We start from the raw sequence: 17266 nt of genomic DNA on the forward strand, positions 1-17266 counted from the left end.
CAGCATCCCTGATCCTGCTGAACAGCAGCAAGGGGCAGCTCAGCTCCTCCTGTTCAGACTCCAGACAAAGCCAACAGCTCAAGGCTCTGCAGAGCAACACCAACATTCCTGCCACTGAAATGGGAATCATGTGGCCAAATCCTTCACACAAAGCAGGGAATCTATGATCCTCAATTTCTAGTAGAAAAATACTTACACACTGGCCAGTTTTGAAGTATCAAATACATGAGGATGGGATAGAGAATTCAGGAACCTCCTTCCTTCACCATCAGGCTAAATTTCTGATAAGTCATATATGAGATAACAGTGACATAGAATATTTTACATTCAAAGTGTATCAAATAGCAGTTTAATAAAGTGATCAATATGAAGACTTGATGTAATTTCATTTTTCAACATTCTCACAAAATAAATAACTGTTGTAACAGTGATCCTTTATTGCACTTATTCTTGCGGTTAATTATTGTCAGTTCACAAAGAAAAGGACAAGAAGAATTAATATTCTACATATATTTTATTGAAGAAGTTCTCTTCTGTTGCATGATATAACCTTTTTTAAACACTAAAATAAGGAAATTTTTACTCCATAAATAACACAAATTAGCCCTTTTATCTCAGTCCAGCCAAAATCTGTGTAAAATAGTTCTGTATTTACATTCTGTACCAAAATAGGAAACACATGTTCAAGGTCAGCCAGTTCTTTCAAAACAGTTGTTTTATCTCCAAGGTAAGCTTCACATTAAAAAGGCAACATTTGCACTCTAGAAATCTGGTAGTGTGAGATCACATTATTCAGTGCACAAACAGCCCCAGATCCTGAAGAGCAGTACATGCATGCAAGCAGGCACCCACACATCCAGACAAGCTAAAAACAGGGGTTCAGTCTTGCAGGGAAAACACCTTGAGCTGCTCAGCTGCCTGAAAGTCACTCCTTGGAAATTTGGGGAGGGAAAGAATGTACACCTCCCTCTCTACTGAATATCATCTAGCAGAAAGATTTGCAGGACAGGAAGATTTAAAAACAACTGGCTCTCCTAAGAGATTGTGGATATGTCATCTCAGACATCAGTCTCTCCAGTTCACTAGTGCTCAGCAGGAAGAATAAGCCATCTTGGACTGACAGTCAATTAATGGGGGATTTAATTATCTTTCAGTAATTAACCTACATCAAGGGCAGTGACAGTATCCCAAGACCTCAACTCATTTCAGGAGGAATGAATTGCTACTTTTCAATGTGATTTTACTTGCTGCATTCTCCTCCCAAAAGCTATCCTTCCTCCTTATAATTGCAACACTAGAAAAAATGTGTTCCTAAAATATGACCTGCTTCAACTTCTAATTGAAATTATTCCAGCTACTGGGATCAAAAAAGACTGCAAGTCTAATTTACTTCCTTAAGCAAACATGGAACATATTTTAAAAATTATGAAGTTAAATCTGTGGACACTAAACACTGAAAATGTTTCTGTTACAGAAGAGCAAACTCATGCATCTCAGCACAACTTCCAGGGCTCCTGCTGTCCATTCTTCTCTGGTGGAAACACAAAGGCTTAGGTGGGCTGTATTTCCAAGTTTTCACACTTAAGAGATGCAATAGGAGGGACTGGTCATATGTGGTCAGGACACAGCACACTTTGCATTTACTTAAAAGAATTCTGAATTGTACTGCAGAAACTACACTTAAGGCTACATAACTGATGTGCTTAAGCTACAATTTTAGCTGTGTTCTATACTCAAAAATGGCTTATGTTTCCTACTATAGTAACTTTACTCTTAAAAACCTGAGACATGATTTTACTTAATTTATGTTAAGATCTGGAAGTTCACAGCAGGCTAAAAGCTGAACGCAAAGACAAACAGAACTGAGGTAGTCAGCTTTCCTCAAATATTCTGTATGACAGCTACCAATTCATTGCCACTTTTAAACTGACACATTCCTTGGCAGTTCCCACAAGGCTACAGCTGCTAGCAGCTGCTAACCCACAGGTGGGATAGATGATGTTGCATTTTTCTGACTAAAGTATCTTCACCCGACCCCCCCAAAGTCACATCCAGTTCTGCAGTTCACAAGCAGCTGAAGGGCTGCACAACAAAGAAATTACGACTGGAATCTCAGATTATTAAGGCAGTAGCAGTTTTACTTCACTGGATTCACTGATGCAGCTACTTAGCAGGTACTAGTGAACCTGACCACAACAGGCTGATATATTTTTCCCTGTCAATACAAAGCACTACATCCCCTTTCTTTAATTAATGCATACAATTCAGGAGTAGGTTAGCATCAACTTTCCAAGCTGTCTTTCAGTTAATTCTCACAAAGAGAGATTAAAAGAAGAAAAGCCCTCAAGATAAACAACTGTGTAGAAGATAAAAATATTCAATTAAATATGACAAATCTCACACTTAAGACAGGAGACCAGCATATCAAATACTGAGCACAATAAATTAACACCAGCTAAAAAGTTTAACAGTTATAAAGTTAACCAGAAAGTTCAGACAGTGCAAACATTTTACAGTAAGAAAAAATAACCAGTAATTTCTCTTCAAGTATCAAAAGCATTGTTGTTGAGTGATACCATTTCAACTGTATTATTGCACAACAGACAAAAAAATATTATATCAACCTCTGGGACCTAACCTCAAACATTTATGTTTTCCAGATACCTAACCTCAAACCTTTATGTTTTCCAGGTGCCATTTTTTATTGACTGTTTTGTGGACACATTAAAATAATTAGTCTTCACTTATCAATCTGAGTGTTTCATAATTCAGTTTGTACAATTTTAAAGCATCTGAGTCCTGACTTGTATTGCTTCTCTGAGACACTGACTTAAGGCTAGCCTAGGCCTTGTGTAATTCACAGCAAGCTTAGCCTGCAGTTAAGGAGGAGAACTAGCCCAGTGCAAGGTGCTCTCAACTGTGATGTCTGATGCACCTTTGCTTCAGCAATGTGTAAGAGTTTCCTTAAATAAAAAAAACAACAAAATCAAGTCCAGTAGGCACAAAGAATTTCTTACAATCATGATGGAAGTCCTATTATTACAGCATAATTGTAGCTAAAGTTTTACTCCACCTCTCCACCTTCCATTTAGGAAAGGGATCCAGTCACCAACAACTGTAACATCACAGAACATTTAAGAAGCAGAGTAACATCATCTTTCTCCATATATCTGCATTTTTTAGTGCAATGGGCATGTCTGCTCCCTTAAATTTAGCATTTTTCAGGAGTGAAAACTGTCCTAAAAGGACAGATAGTGGATTGAACCACAAAGAGTTTCTTTACCTCTGAACAAGATTATTTGTTACATATTATAGTCAGAAATAAATAAAAGCATCCTTACAAGGGTCCTATAGAGCAGCTGTACTTATCTTGACAGATTTTACTAATTTCCTTCCTCTTATATATTTTGTCATCAAGTGATTAATTTTGTAGCAGAGTGTGCCCCCATGTGTCTCAAACCATCTGATTCTCAACTTATTACAAATACTCAAAATAATCTATAGTATTTGCATGTCAAAAAAAAGTAGAGGGAAGAAATAAAAAAAAAAAACAGATTAGGCTTTCTTTACACATTCAATACAATTTTTGGTCTAGAGACATTAGCATGATCCTGTAAGATTATAGCTGCCATTGCTACTGGTCTGCTGAGAACATCTGCAGTAATGTTCATACCATTTTTGAAACAATAATGCCATTATTCGAGAAACAAACCAACAAAATAAAAAATAATCATAAATCCTATCCCAAATTTACAGTCTCAGTACTGAAATGCATTTGCCTAGCAAACTCTACAGAATATTCAAATGTGATGTATTAAATTTCACAGTAGAACTGGCACATGCTAAATGAAAATGGGATTTCTAGACAGTTGTACTGGTTCCCAGTCTGAAATTCCATTTTGTGCATGTAGGAAGATGCAATGAACCCCAAGAATTAGCTGTTTTACCTAGTATGAATTCTCAGGGGGCTCAAAGCTGCAGAATACAGTTGTGGAGGCTACTGCCAAACACTGGTCTATCCCATTACATCCTTTCCTCCACCATAAATTGTAAGAATTAACAAAACAAACAAATAAATTACCAGCCTCTTTAGGCCTTGGTTATCAGTAGTGATGACAACTGATTTTTACATGGCTTTTGACTAAACCACTGAGGTATATTTCCAGTCTGAGGATGCTTTGCTACCAATCACACAACAGACATAACAAAAAACACCAGCCCTCAGTTCTATTACAGAAGAGCTCTCATTTCAAATCTTGACTGAGCTGCCAGGTTGCCTAAGACAGTTGGCAAAGTGGATCTTGTTACTGTGTCAAAAAAAACAGAGATTGCAATACTGGCACTTATTGAGATGACAAGGTAAATTTTTCTCCTCTCAAAACTCTGCCTGCTTTTGTCAGCACCTCCCTGACTACTGTGTGCAGTGATACTTGCCAGCAGGTTCAGCAGGAGAGAGCTGCCTATAGAGACAAAGTCCCCATGCTCCACAGTAAGAAGTGCAGCAGGATGGGTATTATCTCAGGACTTCTTGCCCCAAGCTCAAGTCTATGTGCAGAGAAACAATCCTGTTAACAGGGGAACTAAGTTGGCCACCAGCAGCCAAAGGGTTACAACCAGGCTGGAGGAGCAGGAGCACAAGTCTAAAATTAAAAAAAAAAAAAAGAAAAAATATAAATTTTACGTTTAAAGACAAGATAAAATAACAAAGAGAACACTAAAAACTACCAAGAGTTAAAACAAGCTTCTTGACAAAATGTTAACTAGTATTTAGTGAATTAAGCTTTTTACCTTCCTCAAAAAGAAAACTGTCTCTGATCTTTCTGCATTACAACATGAACATTAGCAATAGGAGGTTATAAAGGTGAGAAACTTTCCACCAAGGTGATAGTTTTTAAGATTATAATAACGATATGGCCTTCAAAACACAGGTCAGATTTCTTGGTAAGTTCCCAGGCTAAAGCTAAATTTCTGGGATTATTACCAGAAGGAGACATGAAATGAAGGCATTATGTTTCAGACACATTTCTCCTGTGTTAGTCACTATTCTGCATGACTGCACAGCAAGAAGCAGGGCACCTTTGCTATTTGCCTTTTCCTCCTACATCTGGGATCTTAAAATAGCCATAGCCTTCCTTTCCTGTTCCTGACAGTCAGAGCTGACACAAATCTTTGACATTTTCAGATATTTAATACTGGAGTTTCACTTCAGAAGAAAAGACAACCTACCAATGGGTGCAGCTCTTGTTAAGTTAGAAGCTGGAGGATCCCTCTCTGGGGGACAGGAGTCACAGAAGTCTGAACAGGCTGGGCAAATCAGATTGCCAACGTGTATCCAGCCATTCATCTGAATGCTCACTGTCAACACCTGGCCTGAGCGGCTGCACAAATACACAGTGTCCTTGACCCACACATGCAGACCTTGTGGAGAACAAGAAACCTTAAAATAAAAGAGTCAAGTCTGTATTATGATTTATCAGAAGCACAGATTAAATGCAAGTATTTTAATGCAATCTGAGAAACTATGAGATCGAGGAATGCTGTAAAGCACCAACTATACTCTTTTTGTACAAATACACAGATCAGCTGAGAATGAGTAAAACTTGGCTTCTGCTAATGACTACTTTTGTAGAGTTGTGCAGTTACTGAATGCGACACCCTTTGTGAGATAGTCCCAAAGAAAACAAGGATAATGAGAAATAAGTGATATGAGCACAGTGCCTTACCTCTGAAAAAATCAGAGTGACTAATAAATACTAAGCTTCAACAGCAGAACACTTGATGGAAGTATTCCTTCTTAGCTGAGGATAAATTGTCACGGGGTAAGAAAAATGATGTCCCTAGTGAGACTGGAAGCCATCCCAGCAGTCACACACTTAACATATTTTAATTACAGGCTTATGGTTGGAAGAATGTTTTCAAAGTATGTTATATGATCTATAGATTACAATGTCCAGAGTACAGGTGCAAAGTTCTAACAGTCACAACCTACATTTTAAGCATGACTTTTCCCTTTAGGGTTATTAAAAAGCAAAACCCACCAAAAACCTAACAGATACTTACTTGATAACACCCACTACCCCAGTCAGGGTAACTGAGTTTCCTCCTGCATTGTTCCATAACAAATGCAGATTTTTGAATCAGACATACAGAGTTTGGTCCGTATTTCTCTGCACCATAGTTTTTGGTAGGATCTAAGGTAGAAGGAATATACTGAATTACAATTTAACCAGAGGAACAGAAAGCCCACATCAATTTAAAAGGCTATCTAATCAAATGTCCCCACATGCAATGTAAGGTTTACTTTTGGAATGTTTCAGACCCTGAATTATTATCAATTTGGAAATTTACCATCTTGAAAATAACATGAGAAGAAACACAAGATTTAAGAAACAAAATAAATCATCAACTAACCACAAAAAATAAAAATCTCAACAAGCAAGCACTTCCCATCACAGCTATGTGGTTATATTTGCCCTCAGGGAATGCCAGCTGTGATTGTTGGCTTGAGGGCAGAGGGTGTTTTTGAAACAACTGCACAGACAGGTAATATCCTACAGCATTGTGGAGCTCTGCAATACTGAACATCCATGCATTACATTAGGAGACAAGCCCTGTTCTGGTAACTCAAAAAGATCCTGGCCTTAAACAAAAAAACCTACAAAAGTGAAAAGTGCAATTAAGTTTCAGACACTCAAACAGCCCTGCAGCCCTCCATCCTCTGTCTTGCATTTGGACCATTTGGGGTAAGTATCTGTTCATTCTTATGCAATTCCTGCATTAGATATGTTAGTTTGCCTCAGGTGTACAGAATAGTTGTGCTATGCTTCTTACCACAGCACAGTGTTTATTCAGCTGGTGGTGTGAAACTTCATGAGTGGAAAAATTAATATGCAATTACTTTGAATATGCAGCAAGTCCATTCCACTTTAACAAATACAACCTCTGCAATACCATCTTGAAGTCCTGAATACTGACCTGGCTGGTTTTCAATTATTCTACAGTCTGAACTGCGTTGAAATTCACCACTTAAATGCCAGCTGAATTCCTGACTAAAGGGACAATAGTCAGCAATTTCTACAGAGCCACCATAGTAAGGCAATTCTTCTGCTGGTACTCCATTAAGATTGTCAAAGTACTGCAAAACAAAATACAGTAGTGAAGCAGTTTGTGCAAAGGTAAGTGTACAGCTGTTTTTTAAATAGACCAAATCATTACAGCTGCAAGAACATCAGCTGTTACTACTCAGGAATGCTATTAACAGTACCTTAGAATACCCTGAACCAGGTAAGACAGAAGTATTTAAGAATATGCAAATAATGCAGACATTCATATCTGCATATATCACTCCCAACTTCTGCCCCTGATTCCCCTCTTTGTAATAATTTCATTCTTTGGGATGCAAACAGAAAGATTTCTTAGTGTGCAGAGACAAAGGGCAGTAGACTGGGGTAAGAAATCCCTCAAACGACATTGTGGGGGATTTCTGTTACATAGCAAACATTTCTATCTGGTATTTGGCTAGATAGCCAAGCAACATCATTTTTTTCTTTTATTAAGATCACAAGGGGTTTTTATCACTTCAGACTCCTTGTAATAAAGTAGGTAGACATTTTTCACAGTAGCTACTGTCATCTACATACTTTTCTGACAGTTCAGAAAAAAAAAACTGAAACAAATATAATGATGAGGCTGCAAAGCTCATCAATGAAAATACTTCAGTTATTTGTAAAGCAGGATCCATGATACCTGATATTCCTGAGGTAACTGCTTTGGAAACTTCTGCAAGTTGCACACTGCTACTGCTCTTTGGTCCTGTCTGCATGTTAACTGCAAAGGATTACTCCTCAAAGTGTCGCAGTATGGACTGATTAATTGCTTCCTCAAAAACAAAACGCAAGCAAACAAAAACAAAATAAAAATCACATCAGCTCAATTAAACTTCTTTACATAAGCAGCCTGTCAAGACTGTTCCCATTCTCCCCTAGACTCAGTCAATCACACAAAGAAGCACTGACTTGTCTGGAGGCTGGTTTTTCTTATTTGCCTAGCTATGACCTGTCTGATTTAAAGAATATCAAGCCAGCAAAGTTACAATGCGTTCACCTATTTAGTTTTAAAGACACTGCTTTGCAAACTTTAAAGAAAAAAGCATACGAGCAAAACAGGCCCACTATGCAGCTGCGTCCTAGAAATGCATCAGGATTATAAAGGACAAACAAGGCTGTAAGGCACAAACAAGGCAGGCTGTGTTTTGAAGGTGGCTATTATCTCCTTCGGTGCTTTCAGTACAGCCCAGTAATGCAAAATGACATAGGCTGCATTCCCAATTAAAAGGGACAAAATAAGAAGGCAAACCCCTTTAGAGTTAAGTACTGCTTGTCCTCTCTAGAGCACAGCCTTCTCATAGTGTAAATGCATTCTAAGATGTTTGCCTCTGTACTTACTGTAACTGGGTGGGATGCTGGGCAGCATTCCTTTTTCAGCTCTACTGACCTCTACCTCTTTTTACTGAGTTACATTTGAAGGACAAATGTAAGCAAGCATCAGGGCTTCCTCTTTATTTTTAATTTTTTTAAAAGACTGTTCTTACTTTTGTCTCTTCTGGTCAATCCAGAATTTGCAGCTCTTCATTACAAAGTCACAGCCTTTATTGCGTCCCCAGTCTAATTTCTCTGCCATGCTGTAATTTGCTTTATACCATCTGTAAAGGTATTTTGAAATGAGAATATAGTTACTTCAAAAATTACTGTTCTGATTAATAAAACAGCAGTTCAAAGAATTTAATATTATGCCTTAAGGTTTTCAAATTAAGAAAAAGGGAAACTGCACCCCCTTCTGCCTATAAGAAAATACATTATGATTTTGCTATTTTTCAAGTCACAATGAACTGGAAGAAACTTTTGTGATCCGCAAAGGAACAGTGCACACAGAAAGATGAAACTTTAGGCAATTTCTGCTTTCTATCTGCAAGAAGAGCTGAAAAAAAAAAAAAAACAATATGTATTGCATGCAATTGAAAGAAGACTTATATTAAAAGAAAAAATTAATACATGCTACAAACAGCACTTTGCATTGCAATGCCTGGCTTTTTAAGGCTAGATTAGAATGGGTTTTAAAACACATGAAGAAAAAGTAATGTACAAAGTATGACTCCTTGTCTAATGTAAAGCTAATTATGCTGACAATCCATTCTGCTGCAAAGGGATAAGTACAAGTGCATCAATTTGAAATAAAATCAAGTACAATGAAAACCAAACACAAATTAACCAAAACCCACCCTCTCATTCTTAATTCTTACCCTGTGTCTTCCATTAACGCTAAGGTGATCCTGGAAAAGACTCGATTCTGAGTGTGGGATCCAGTCATTGCTTCATTCTGAAAGTTGCCAGTTATGATTGATAAGCCACTCATATTCATTATTGTAAGAAAATGCTTCTTTTCTTAAAATAAAAAAAGCATTTTATTTCTGATCTCTTTTTACTATTGACAATTAAATTCCATAACCCTTCATAAAAAGACTGTCCTGAAGCATTTCCCTTCTTGTTTACCTCACAGCATAAAACAATGACTAGACAATGAACCTCGGCCAAAAAATAGCACACAGCGCTAAGTTACAAATAAAAACTAGCTTAAATGTTAAAGAGGGAAATAAGTGTTTCCTTGATCAGGCCAGGTTCTGGAAGAGGCATGGCAAAAGGCTAAAGTATGTGAATAAAGCTGAAGTACGTGAATAAAGATGAAGTCAAGGTAATAAATAGAATGAAGTATTTAAGAGGCAGAGAGCAACAAAACTCAACTGACTCAAAGGAATACCCCCTTTGCCCTAACATGGGAGCAAACCTCCTCAAAAGGGTAAATGGCAGACAGGAGTAAGAGACATTTAGCTTTTCAATAACACTTCATCTCATGCTCTGAGACTTAGCAAGAAGGCTAAAAGGCTTCTAGAAATTGGACATTTACATATTTAAGTAGCAAGTACTATTTGTAATATATTTCAATGAGGTTTGATACACCTGCATTTTCAAGGCTCCAGCAGGTACCACAATAAACCTAAAAATCAAGGCACAGGTAGCAGACATTGCCACATGCCCTTCCATTCCTCAGTATCAGCACAAACCTCCAACAACCTCTTCTCCCAGTGATTGAGCTCAGTACCCATGCCACCTTGATTTTCAAGCTCCATTCCCTCTAGAATTGGACAATTAAAATGTTTTCGGGCTTCTTCCTAGAAAGAAAACATTTCAGCACAACTCTCAAAATACCAAGATTGAAATCTACATGCAGTCCTAGTGCTCTAGAATTATCTGTTAAAAGTACTTCAGCATTTCTTTTTCTACTCAGAGACTAAGCAAGCACCTCAACAGCAAGCCATTAGCTACTCATCTCCTTGAAATAAATGAGCAAAACCAGAGGTAATTAATCCATGTTTTCACTATATACTGTCTCAGATTTAAAACAAAAAATTATTTGTGGCCAAATGTGATTAACACTATGACTTATTTCCAAATCCAATTTGTTACACTTGAGCATATGTTCTGTTGGGGGTATAAAGAGGAAGTCTGAGGCATGGGAAGCAAGAAAGATTTCCAAAACTCCCTGAGGAATTTCTTTCTAAACATGACAAAATATTAATATTAAAGGAGTGGGAGGTGTCTTAAGTCTGTAGGAAAACATCTGAAGAGTGGGATTAAGGAATTTCTTCAACATCAGTTTTGCTTAACCTTTTATAATTTACCTTCCAGTCCCTTCATTTTCTTTTATTACGTCAATTTATTTATTTCATACTGCCACCCATTCTCTACTTCACTTTAGCTACACCCTCTCAATTACACAACGTTGATGGCACAGGCTTTGGGCTATACTTTCAGGGAAGGATATTCAGTGTCAGGCTATCACTCCTTCAAGGATAAGAAATATTTATGACTCAAGAATGTCCTGGCAACCTTGGCATACAAAGCTTGAAAGGTAATGCATACTTACAACTACCCGAGGTGTCACCAGAAGATGAACAGCATGGCGCAGCATTTTGCCACCACGTATGTCCCACAGCCTCACTGCTTTATGAACAACCTTATTGCTCCACTGATACAAACCTAGGCTGTAAGGAGAAGGTTTGGTTACCAATCCTTCCTTCAAAGACATGTTACTGTGCAAAGATCCATAATCTCTATATGCCCTCATGCTTTCTAAATTTAAAAATTTTATTATGCAGCATTTCTCCTTTTCAAGATGTGTTCATTATACACACAACTGATTTAACAAGACAAAGATTATTTACAGACTCAAGGCGTATTTTCTAGTTACCAAAAATGTAGGAAATGAAGTAAAACCCCTCAGTACTGCTATTATTTAAAAAAAGCCCTCAACCTTCCCATCTCCTAGAAGAATATCTACACTACCAACTAAAAAAAAAGAAAAAAACAAACTGCTCATTTGTAACAAATCAGAAAACTCACACAGCAGATTACAAACATCATTCATTCTGCATAACCATAAATCTTGACCGATAGAAATCTTTTAAATGAATGGCACTGACATTAGACACCATGGGCAAGTGTAAACCTTAAAGTTCCAGCCTTCTGATAAATGAAATCCTGTCTTATGTTGTAGTATATGTAGATAATATACGTGCTTAATGGCAATATAAAGAAAGACTAGAGAGTCATCACACACCACAGTTCGAACATTATAAAGGAAAGCCACTCTAATAATGGAATGAAGCTGGCTTTTAAACAGGCAAGAATATGTCCTAAAAAGCACGAAAACATCCTTCAGAGGGAGTACCAAGAGGTCCAAAGAAGATGTAATACCTTTCATTAAAAGGTGGAAGGCCATCTGCATATCTTGGTGTCAAAGGTTTTCCATCATCATCACGATAAAATGCAAACAGTCCAGCAGAGAAACCCTTCAAGTCAAAAAACAAGCACATGGAAACCTTTGGTAAGACATTCATTTACAAAATCAAACACCATGAAAGAGTCCCCACACCCACCAGAGACACACTGGAAGTACAACACTCCAAGGCAATTAACACAAATTCAAGGAGGCAAAGCAAGAGCTTTCCTCCACCAAACACCCTTCTCTTGGCAACAAGCTGGAGGCATGTGAGCAAGCAGGCATTCATTGCAGGGCATTTTATCAACCCTTACCAGTGCATGGATTATCTCGTGTTTCACTGTAGACAACATGCCAACAAATTCCTGAGCTTGTGTTGAAATCATGTTAGGGCACAAGTTAGCATATCCTGCTATTGGCCTGGAAGACAGTTTTAAAGTTAAATGTTTTTTGGTGAAAGACTACAAAATTCAAATCACTATTCACTTGAAGCAGCAGAAGATTTAAAGAACCTTGTAAAATGTAATGTAAAATTATGTCCTTCCCAATAATTTATAAGTATCTGTTAACAACACAGTGACTAGTTGACTGTTGGGATCAGGAGGGGTGGGATGGGGTCAGTCAATCTCTATATTCAGAATTCTGCACAGGTGCCAGTGACAACACTGCAAGGGACCTGAATTTTAGATAAGATCCTAGGGAGATATAAAGTCTGTGACAGTGACTACAACTGAAATGGAAAGAAAAGTAATATAAGCAGGAACTTGCATTAGTTAAGTTAGTGAAATCATGACATTCACCTCAAGAGAAACAGGATCTTAAGATAAAGTTTAACCATTAACAGTGAAGGATCAGCTTTGAGTCCTGTGCCTCAACTCTGCAAGTTAAGGACTATTTGATGGGTTTGTGGTTTTACATAAATACAGTGCTTGTCTTTCTTAATAATGACTCCTCTGTTGTCATACAAAGGCAAACAATCAAATTCCACACCTGGACAATCAAAAAACATGGAAGTTTAATTAAAGAGTTTGCAACAGAGGGAATACTTGCCTGTCCATTTCAGCTTCCAGCTGACAGTAGGCTGCATATGCAATGATATTTTCATGGCCACACCTGTCAGTAGTGAGAGCACTAACGTAGAGCACAAAGTCAGCATCTCGAACCCCTTCCTGGTCAGGTGAGCCCGTGGGCCTGCGGTGCCAGTCACTGTCGTTGTACACCCTGCATTGCTTTACAGTGTTCAAAGGGAACAATTAAAATACTTATGACCAAATTTTTGCATCACACAATTCAATTAGCTTGAAGCAAGGAATAAATCCTGCCATAAGACATCAGAAGATAAGAAAACGCCCTGTGAAGAGCAATAAACAAAACCAGAGCCAAGGAATAACTTTCAAATGACTAGCCCTTTTGATATATTAGACACAAGGAAGGTGGCAGCTTTAAAAAAAAAACAAACAAACAAAAAGCCTGCCAAGCTTCCCAGAATTAGCACCCTGTATTTCCTATAAATTAAAAAAAAAAAAAAATGTGGCTCACAAAACTAGTGTACCTAAATAGCAATAGCATTTCTCATACAGTCTATCCTTTTAATGATATGGTTGAAACTTTCAAGCGAAAGAAAGAAAACCAGAAATCTACTGATCACATACTGTAGTTGAATCAAGAAAACAAGTCTGAAGCATTTCTTGCACCATGTTCCTGAGTCAGTGGATAACCTCTTCAAACAAGGTCTTCAAAAACCAACTATTAACTCTCTGAAATTCCAACTCATTGACCAAGGTGAATAACAAAGTGACTAGTGGCAATCCAGCAAGCTACAAATCTCATCCTCTCCAGACAGACCATTAGAACACAGCCTCTGAAGATAAGTTTCAGTTCTTTTACTTGAGTTTTGATTCAACAACATAAACTACAGAAACTCACACTAATTTTTCTATGCCTTCATTCAGACTCAGTGATCTCCAGCAAACAGGTCACTTATGTACAATTACCAATATTCTCTTTTTCATTAATGACCATAAACAGTCATATTGCAAACATTAGGAAACAGTTGGACAACTGAGCTTACCTGGAGGTGTTTCTCAGGAACTATAACGGGCCCACACCTTGTATGGTCTGCACAGGCTTTTTGGCAATATCTGTGAGGGTCAGCTTTCCTCCTTAAATATTGGTTTGTCACACATTGCCTTCAATGAAACATGAGACAGCCAATACTTTTATTATTAAAGGAGAATTATAGAATAGTCCTACAGCACTATGTTGGTACTTAATATAACTTTCACTGTAAAAATTGTTGATTACTTTACCAGGGAAGACATAATGCTTCCAAGCATCCACAGGTTCAAAGAGAGATTAGGACCAGGTTCATAAATGGGGGTACACATAAAAGAAAACTGGCAGCATTTATAGCTTTGAATATCTCAGCTACAACAAATGCAGGTTTTGCTTGTGGAAGATTGGCAGATTTGTAAAAGAGCATCTGCCACTACCACTGGATCAGATAGGTCACTGATCTGATTCAGCAGGGCATTTCTTACATCCTAATCTTCCTTTAAAGGCTATGCAGCACAGCATTAAATATCAAATATAGCAAGTGATTTTCAACAGAGTTTCACACACCTGCTCAGCAATATAGCACCAGCAGATTTGCGTACTTGAAATGTCTTCTCCAAATAAGAGATAGCTTGTGGAAAGAGTTTGCTCTGAAAAGAACAAAAATCAGAGTCACTCAGTAGCAGTGCAGACACAACTCACCCCAAAGGCATTAACTACCAAGTTACAGGAAACTTGCTAGATAATGTGGTACAGCAAAATAGGAGAAAGCCTGACTATCTAAGAATTTCAATTATTAACAACATATTTAGGAAATACTTTGTTTCACTAGTCCCATACATTGTTACTGGAATGAGAAAATGGGAAGGAAACCAGTATTCATTATAATGTACAGCTTCAAAGAAGCTTTTAAAAACTGCATACACATTTATCACTGATACCTTTGCACCTTGGGGTATCACCTGTCAAACAACATGCAGCAGAACTCTAGAATTATTTGTTATGAATGTATAATCTATACACAAAGCTTTGGTTTCCTGGACTAGAGGAATGCTAAATCGCTGGCATTCAACGTTTTAGTTAAACCAGCCTCATCTGTGTAATAAACTATATACAAACAAAAAGGAGAAGCAAATACAACATACCTTTATAAGGTGTCTTTTCTCAGGCAGCAAACTATATTTAAGAAACAAGACAAATGAGCTTTAGTTAACAAGGTTTTCATTCTCAGCCGTGGGGAAAAAAAAAAATCTGTCGTAACGTTATACTCACTCCTCAACGCTTCTGTCATATACAATCTTAATTCTCAGCTGCTGATCCACGTTCCTCTTCGAGACGTGATTTTCCTTTAGAGGAACTTGATAGACAACCTGGCAGGGAGAGAGGCACTGGATGAGGAGGCTCGCCCGGACAGACACAGCACCCGCGGCCGGCAGCTCCGCTCCGTGCCAGCCCCTTCCTTCCAGCCCTTCCCGACCCTTCCCTCAGCGGCACCGGGATGCTCCGTGCCCGCCCGCCATCCTGAGCTCCCACAGCCGCGGCGGCGGGGCCGGACCCGGCCCAGGAAAGACGAGAAGGGACCGGTCCAACAGCGGGAACGGCCAACAAGGGAGCCTCTGCCCCTCCACACTCCTCGCAGCCGCCTGAAGACCCCGGCCACCCCACCTGGTCGCCGCTGGGTACGCGGTGGTCACAGAAGGAAGAGGAGGAGGCGGAGGGAGGCAGCGGCAGGAGCAGCAGGAGCCCGGCGGCGAAGGAGGCGAGCGGCGGGCGGCAGCAGCGGCTGGGCCGGGCGTGCACGCCGCCCGGCTCGGCGGCCATCTTGCATTAACCCTCCGCCGCGTCGCCATGGAGGCAGCGCCGGGGGGAAGCGGCCTCCGCCAATGGGCGGGCGGAACGGGAGCGGAGGACGCTTCTGATTGGGCACGGTGGCGAGGGGGGCGGGGCCAGGAGCTGAGGGGGCGGAGGCGGGGGTCGCCCGGAGTCACGGGGGCGGGGAGGGCGGACGGAGCCTCCGCATGGCCGTGGGCAGGAGCTGCTTCAACGCTGCCAGGGCCGCCGCTAAACCATACCCCCAAGCGCCACATCTACCCGGTTTGTGAACGCTTCCACCGCCTCCCCGCGCAGCCCATTCCATTGCTCCACCACCTTTTCTGTGAAGGAAGTTTTCCTAATGTTCGATCCAAACTCTTAAAGCCGTTTCTTCTATCGCTTGTAACCTGGGAGAAGAAGCCGACCCCCACCTTGCTACAACCTCCTGTCAGGGCGTTGTAGAGGGCAGTAAGGTCTACCCTGAGCCTGCTTTTCCCCAGGCTGAGCCTCCCCAGCTCTGTTCCCTTCTCTGGGTGCCCTCCAGCACCTAAATGCCTTTATAGTCGTGATGGACTCAAAAATGGGGATAAAAATTAGCACAGGGCTTGAGATGCTTCATGAGTGCCCAGCACAAGGGAAAATCACTGCCCTGGTCCTACGGCCACAATATTGCTGACACAAGCCAGGATGGCACTGGCCTTGGCCATCTGGGCATGGGCTGGTTCATATCCAGTCATCTGTGAAACAGCACACCCAGCTCCTTTTGTGCCTGGGATTTTATTTATCTTACACAACACTGCATTTTCCCAGCTTCTCAGTCCACTGCACAACCGAGTATCCCCTAGTTTCTAGTGTGGAAATGACTGACGGTGGACCACCACCAGTGATAAAAGTTATCTGGGTTTTTGTAGTGCTTTATCTTGCAGCTCGGGCCGATTTCCAAGATGTTTGGCTATGAAGAGGGCCACACAAATAGAAAGTGGTGTGTCCTGGCTCTCCAAACTGCTTGGTCACAGCAGTGGGAGAAGGCAGTGGATGCCTTGCACTTTTAGCTAAACCGAGTTGCTCTGGCTGCTGAAGTGTTTCCATGACACAGAAAAGTACCCAAAAAAGCAGAAAAAGAAGAAAAGTGTCCTCACCTTTTCATAGGGAGAAAAATCTATTAAAGTGGGAATGGGTAAAATCTGCTTTGTTTTAAATGGGAACTTATGCAGGACATTCATCTGAAGTGCTGCACGACCACCTGCTGTGAAAAGCAGCATTTTTTTTTATATTGAAACTTCAGATACTGTAAATTCTTTTCTTCTTTGCAGGCAATGAGAACATCATGATGAAGTTTTAAGACATCTATTTGCAGCACAAGTTTTTTTTTTTGACTAAGGCAGAATAATTTCACCTGGAATTTATATGCACAAGTCATGTCATTCAGACAATACAAGAAAACCATTTTGTCCATACATTTTGTCTTCAAAGTCTTTATTGCATCACTGTAACATACTCAAATGTGAAGCAACACTTCTAAGTGAAGTGTGTTCCTGCTGCAGCTCAGCAATCCAATGTAGCT

The 17266-nt window shown here is 39.7% G+C and overlaps 1 protein-coding gene across 1 annotated transcript; it reads right to left on the reverse strand.

The window, feature by feature from the left end:
* Nucleotides 1-2908: 2908 nt before the first annotated feature.
* Nucleotides 2909-15711, reverse strand: LMLN (leishmanolysin like peptidase). Its single transcript, XM_062498325.1, has 17 exons — nucleotides 15556-15711; nucleotides 15163-15260; nucleotides 15036-15066; nucleotides 14458-14540; nucleotides 13907-14024; nucleotides 12886-13064; nucleotides 12150-12255; nucleotides 11811-11905; nucleotides 10981-11098; nucleotides 10118-10225; nucleotides 9299-9375; nucleotides 8591-8701; nucleotides 7747-7879; nucleotides 6976-7135; nucleotides 6061-6191; nucleotides 5227-5437; nucleotides 2909-4640 (listed from the first exon to the last, which is right to left on the reverse strand). Exons 1-17 carry the CDS (start codon nucleotides 15709-15711, stop codon nucleotides 4546-4548), a joined length of 2010 nt encoding a protein of 669 aa, XP_062354309.1. The 3' UTR covers nucleotides 2909-4545.
* Nucleotides 15712-17266: the final 1555 nt, after the last annotated feature.

The sequence above is a fragment of the Cinclus cinclus genome, chromosome 9, assembly GCF_963662255.1.
Source record: "Cinclus cinclus chromosome 9, bCinCin1.1, whole genome shotgun sequence".
In the NCBI taxonomy this organism is placed as follows: domain Eukaryota; kingdom Metazoa; phylum Chordata; class Aves; order Passeriformes; family Cinclidae; genus Cinclus; species Cinclus cinclus.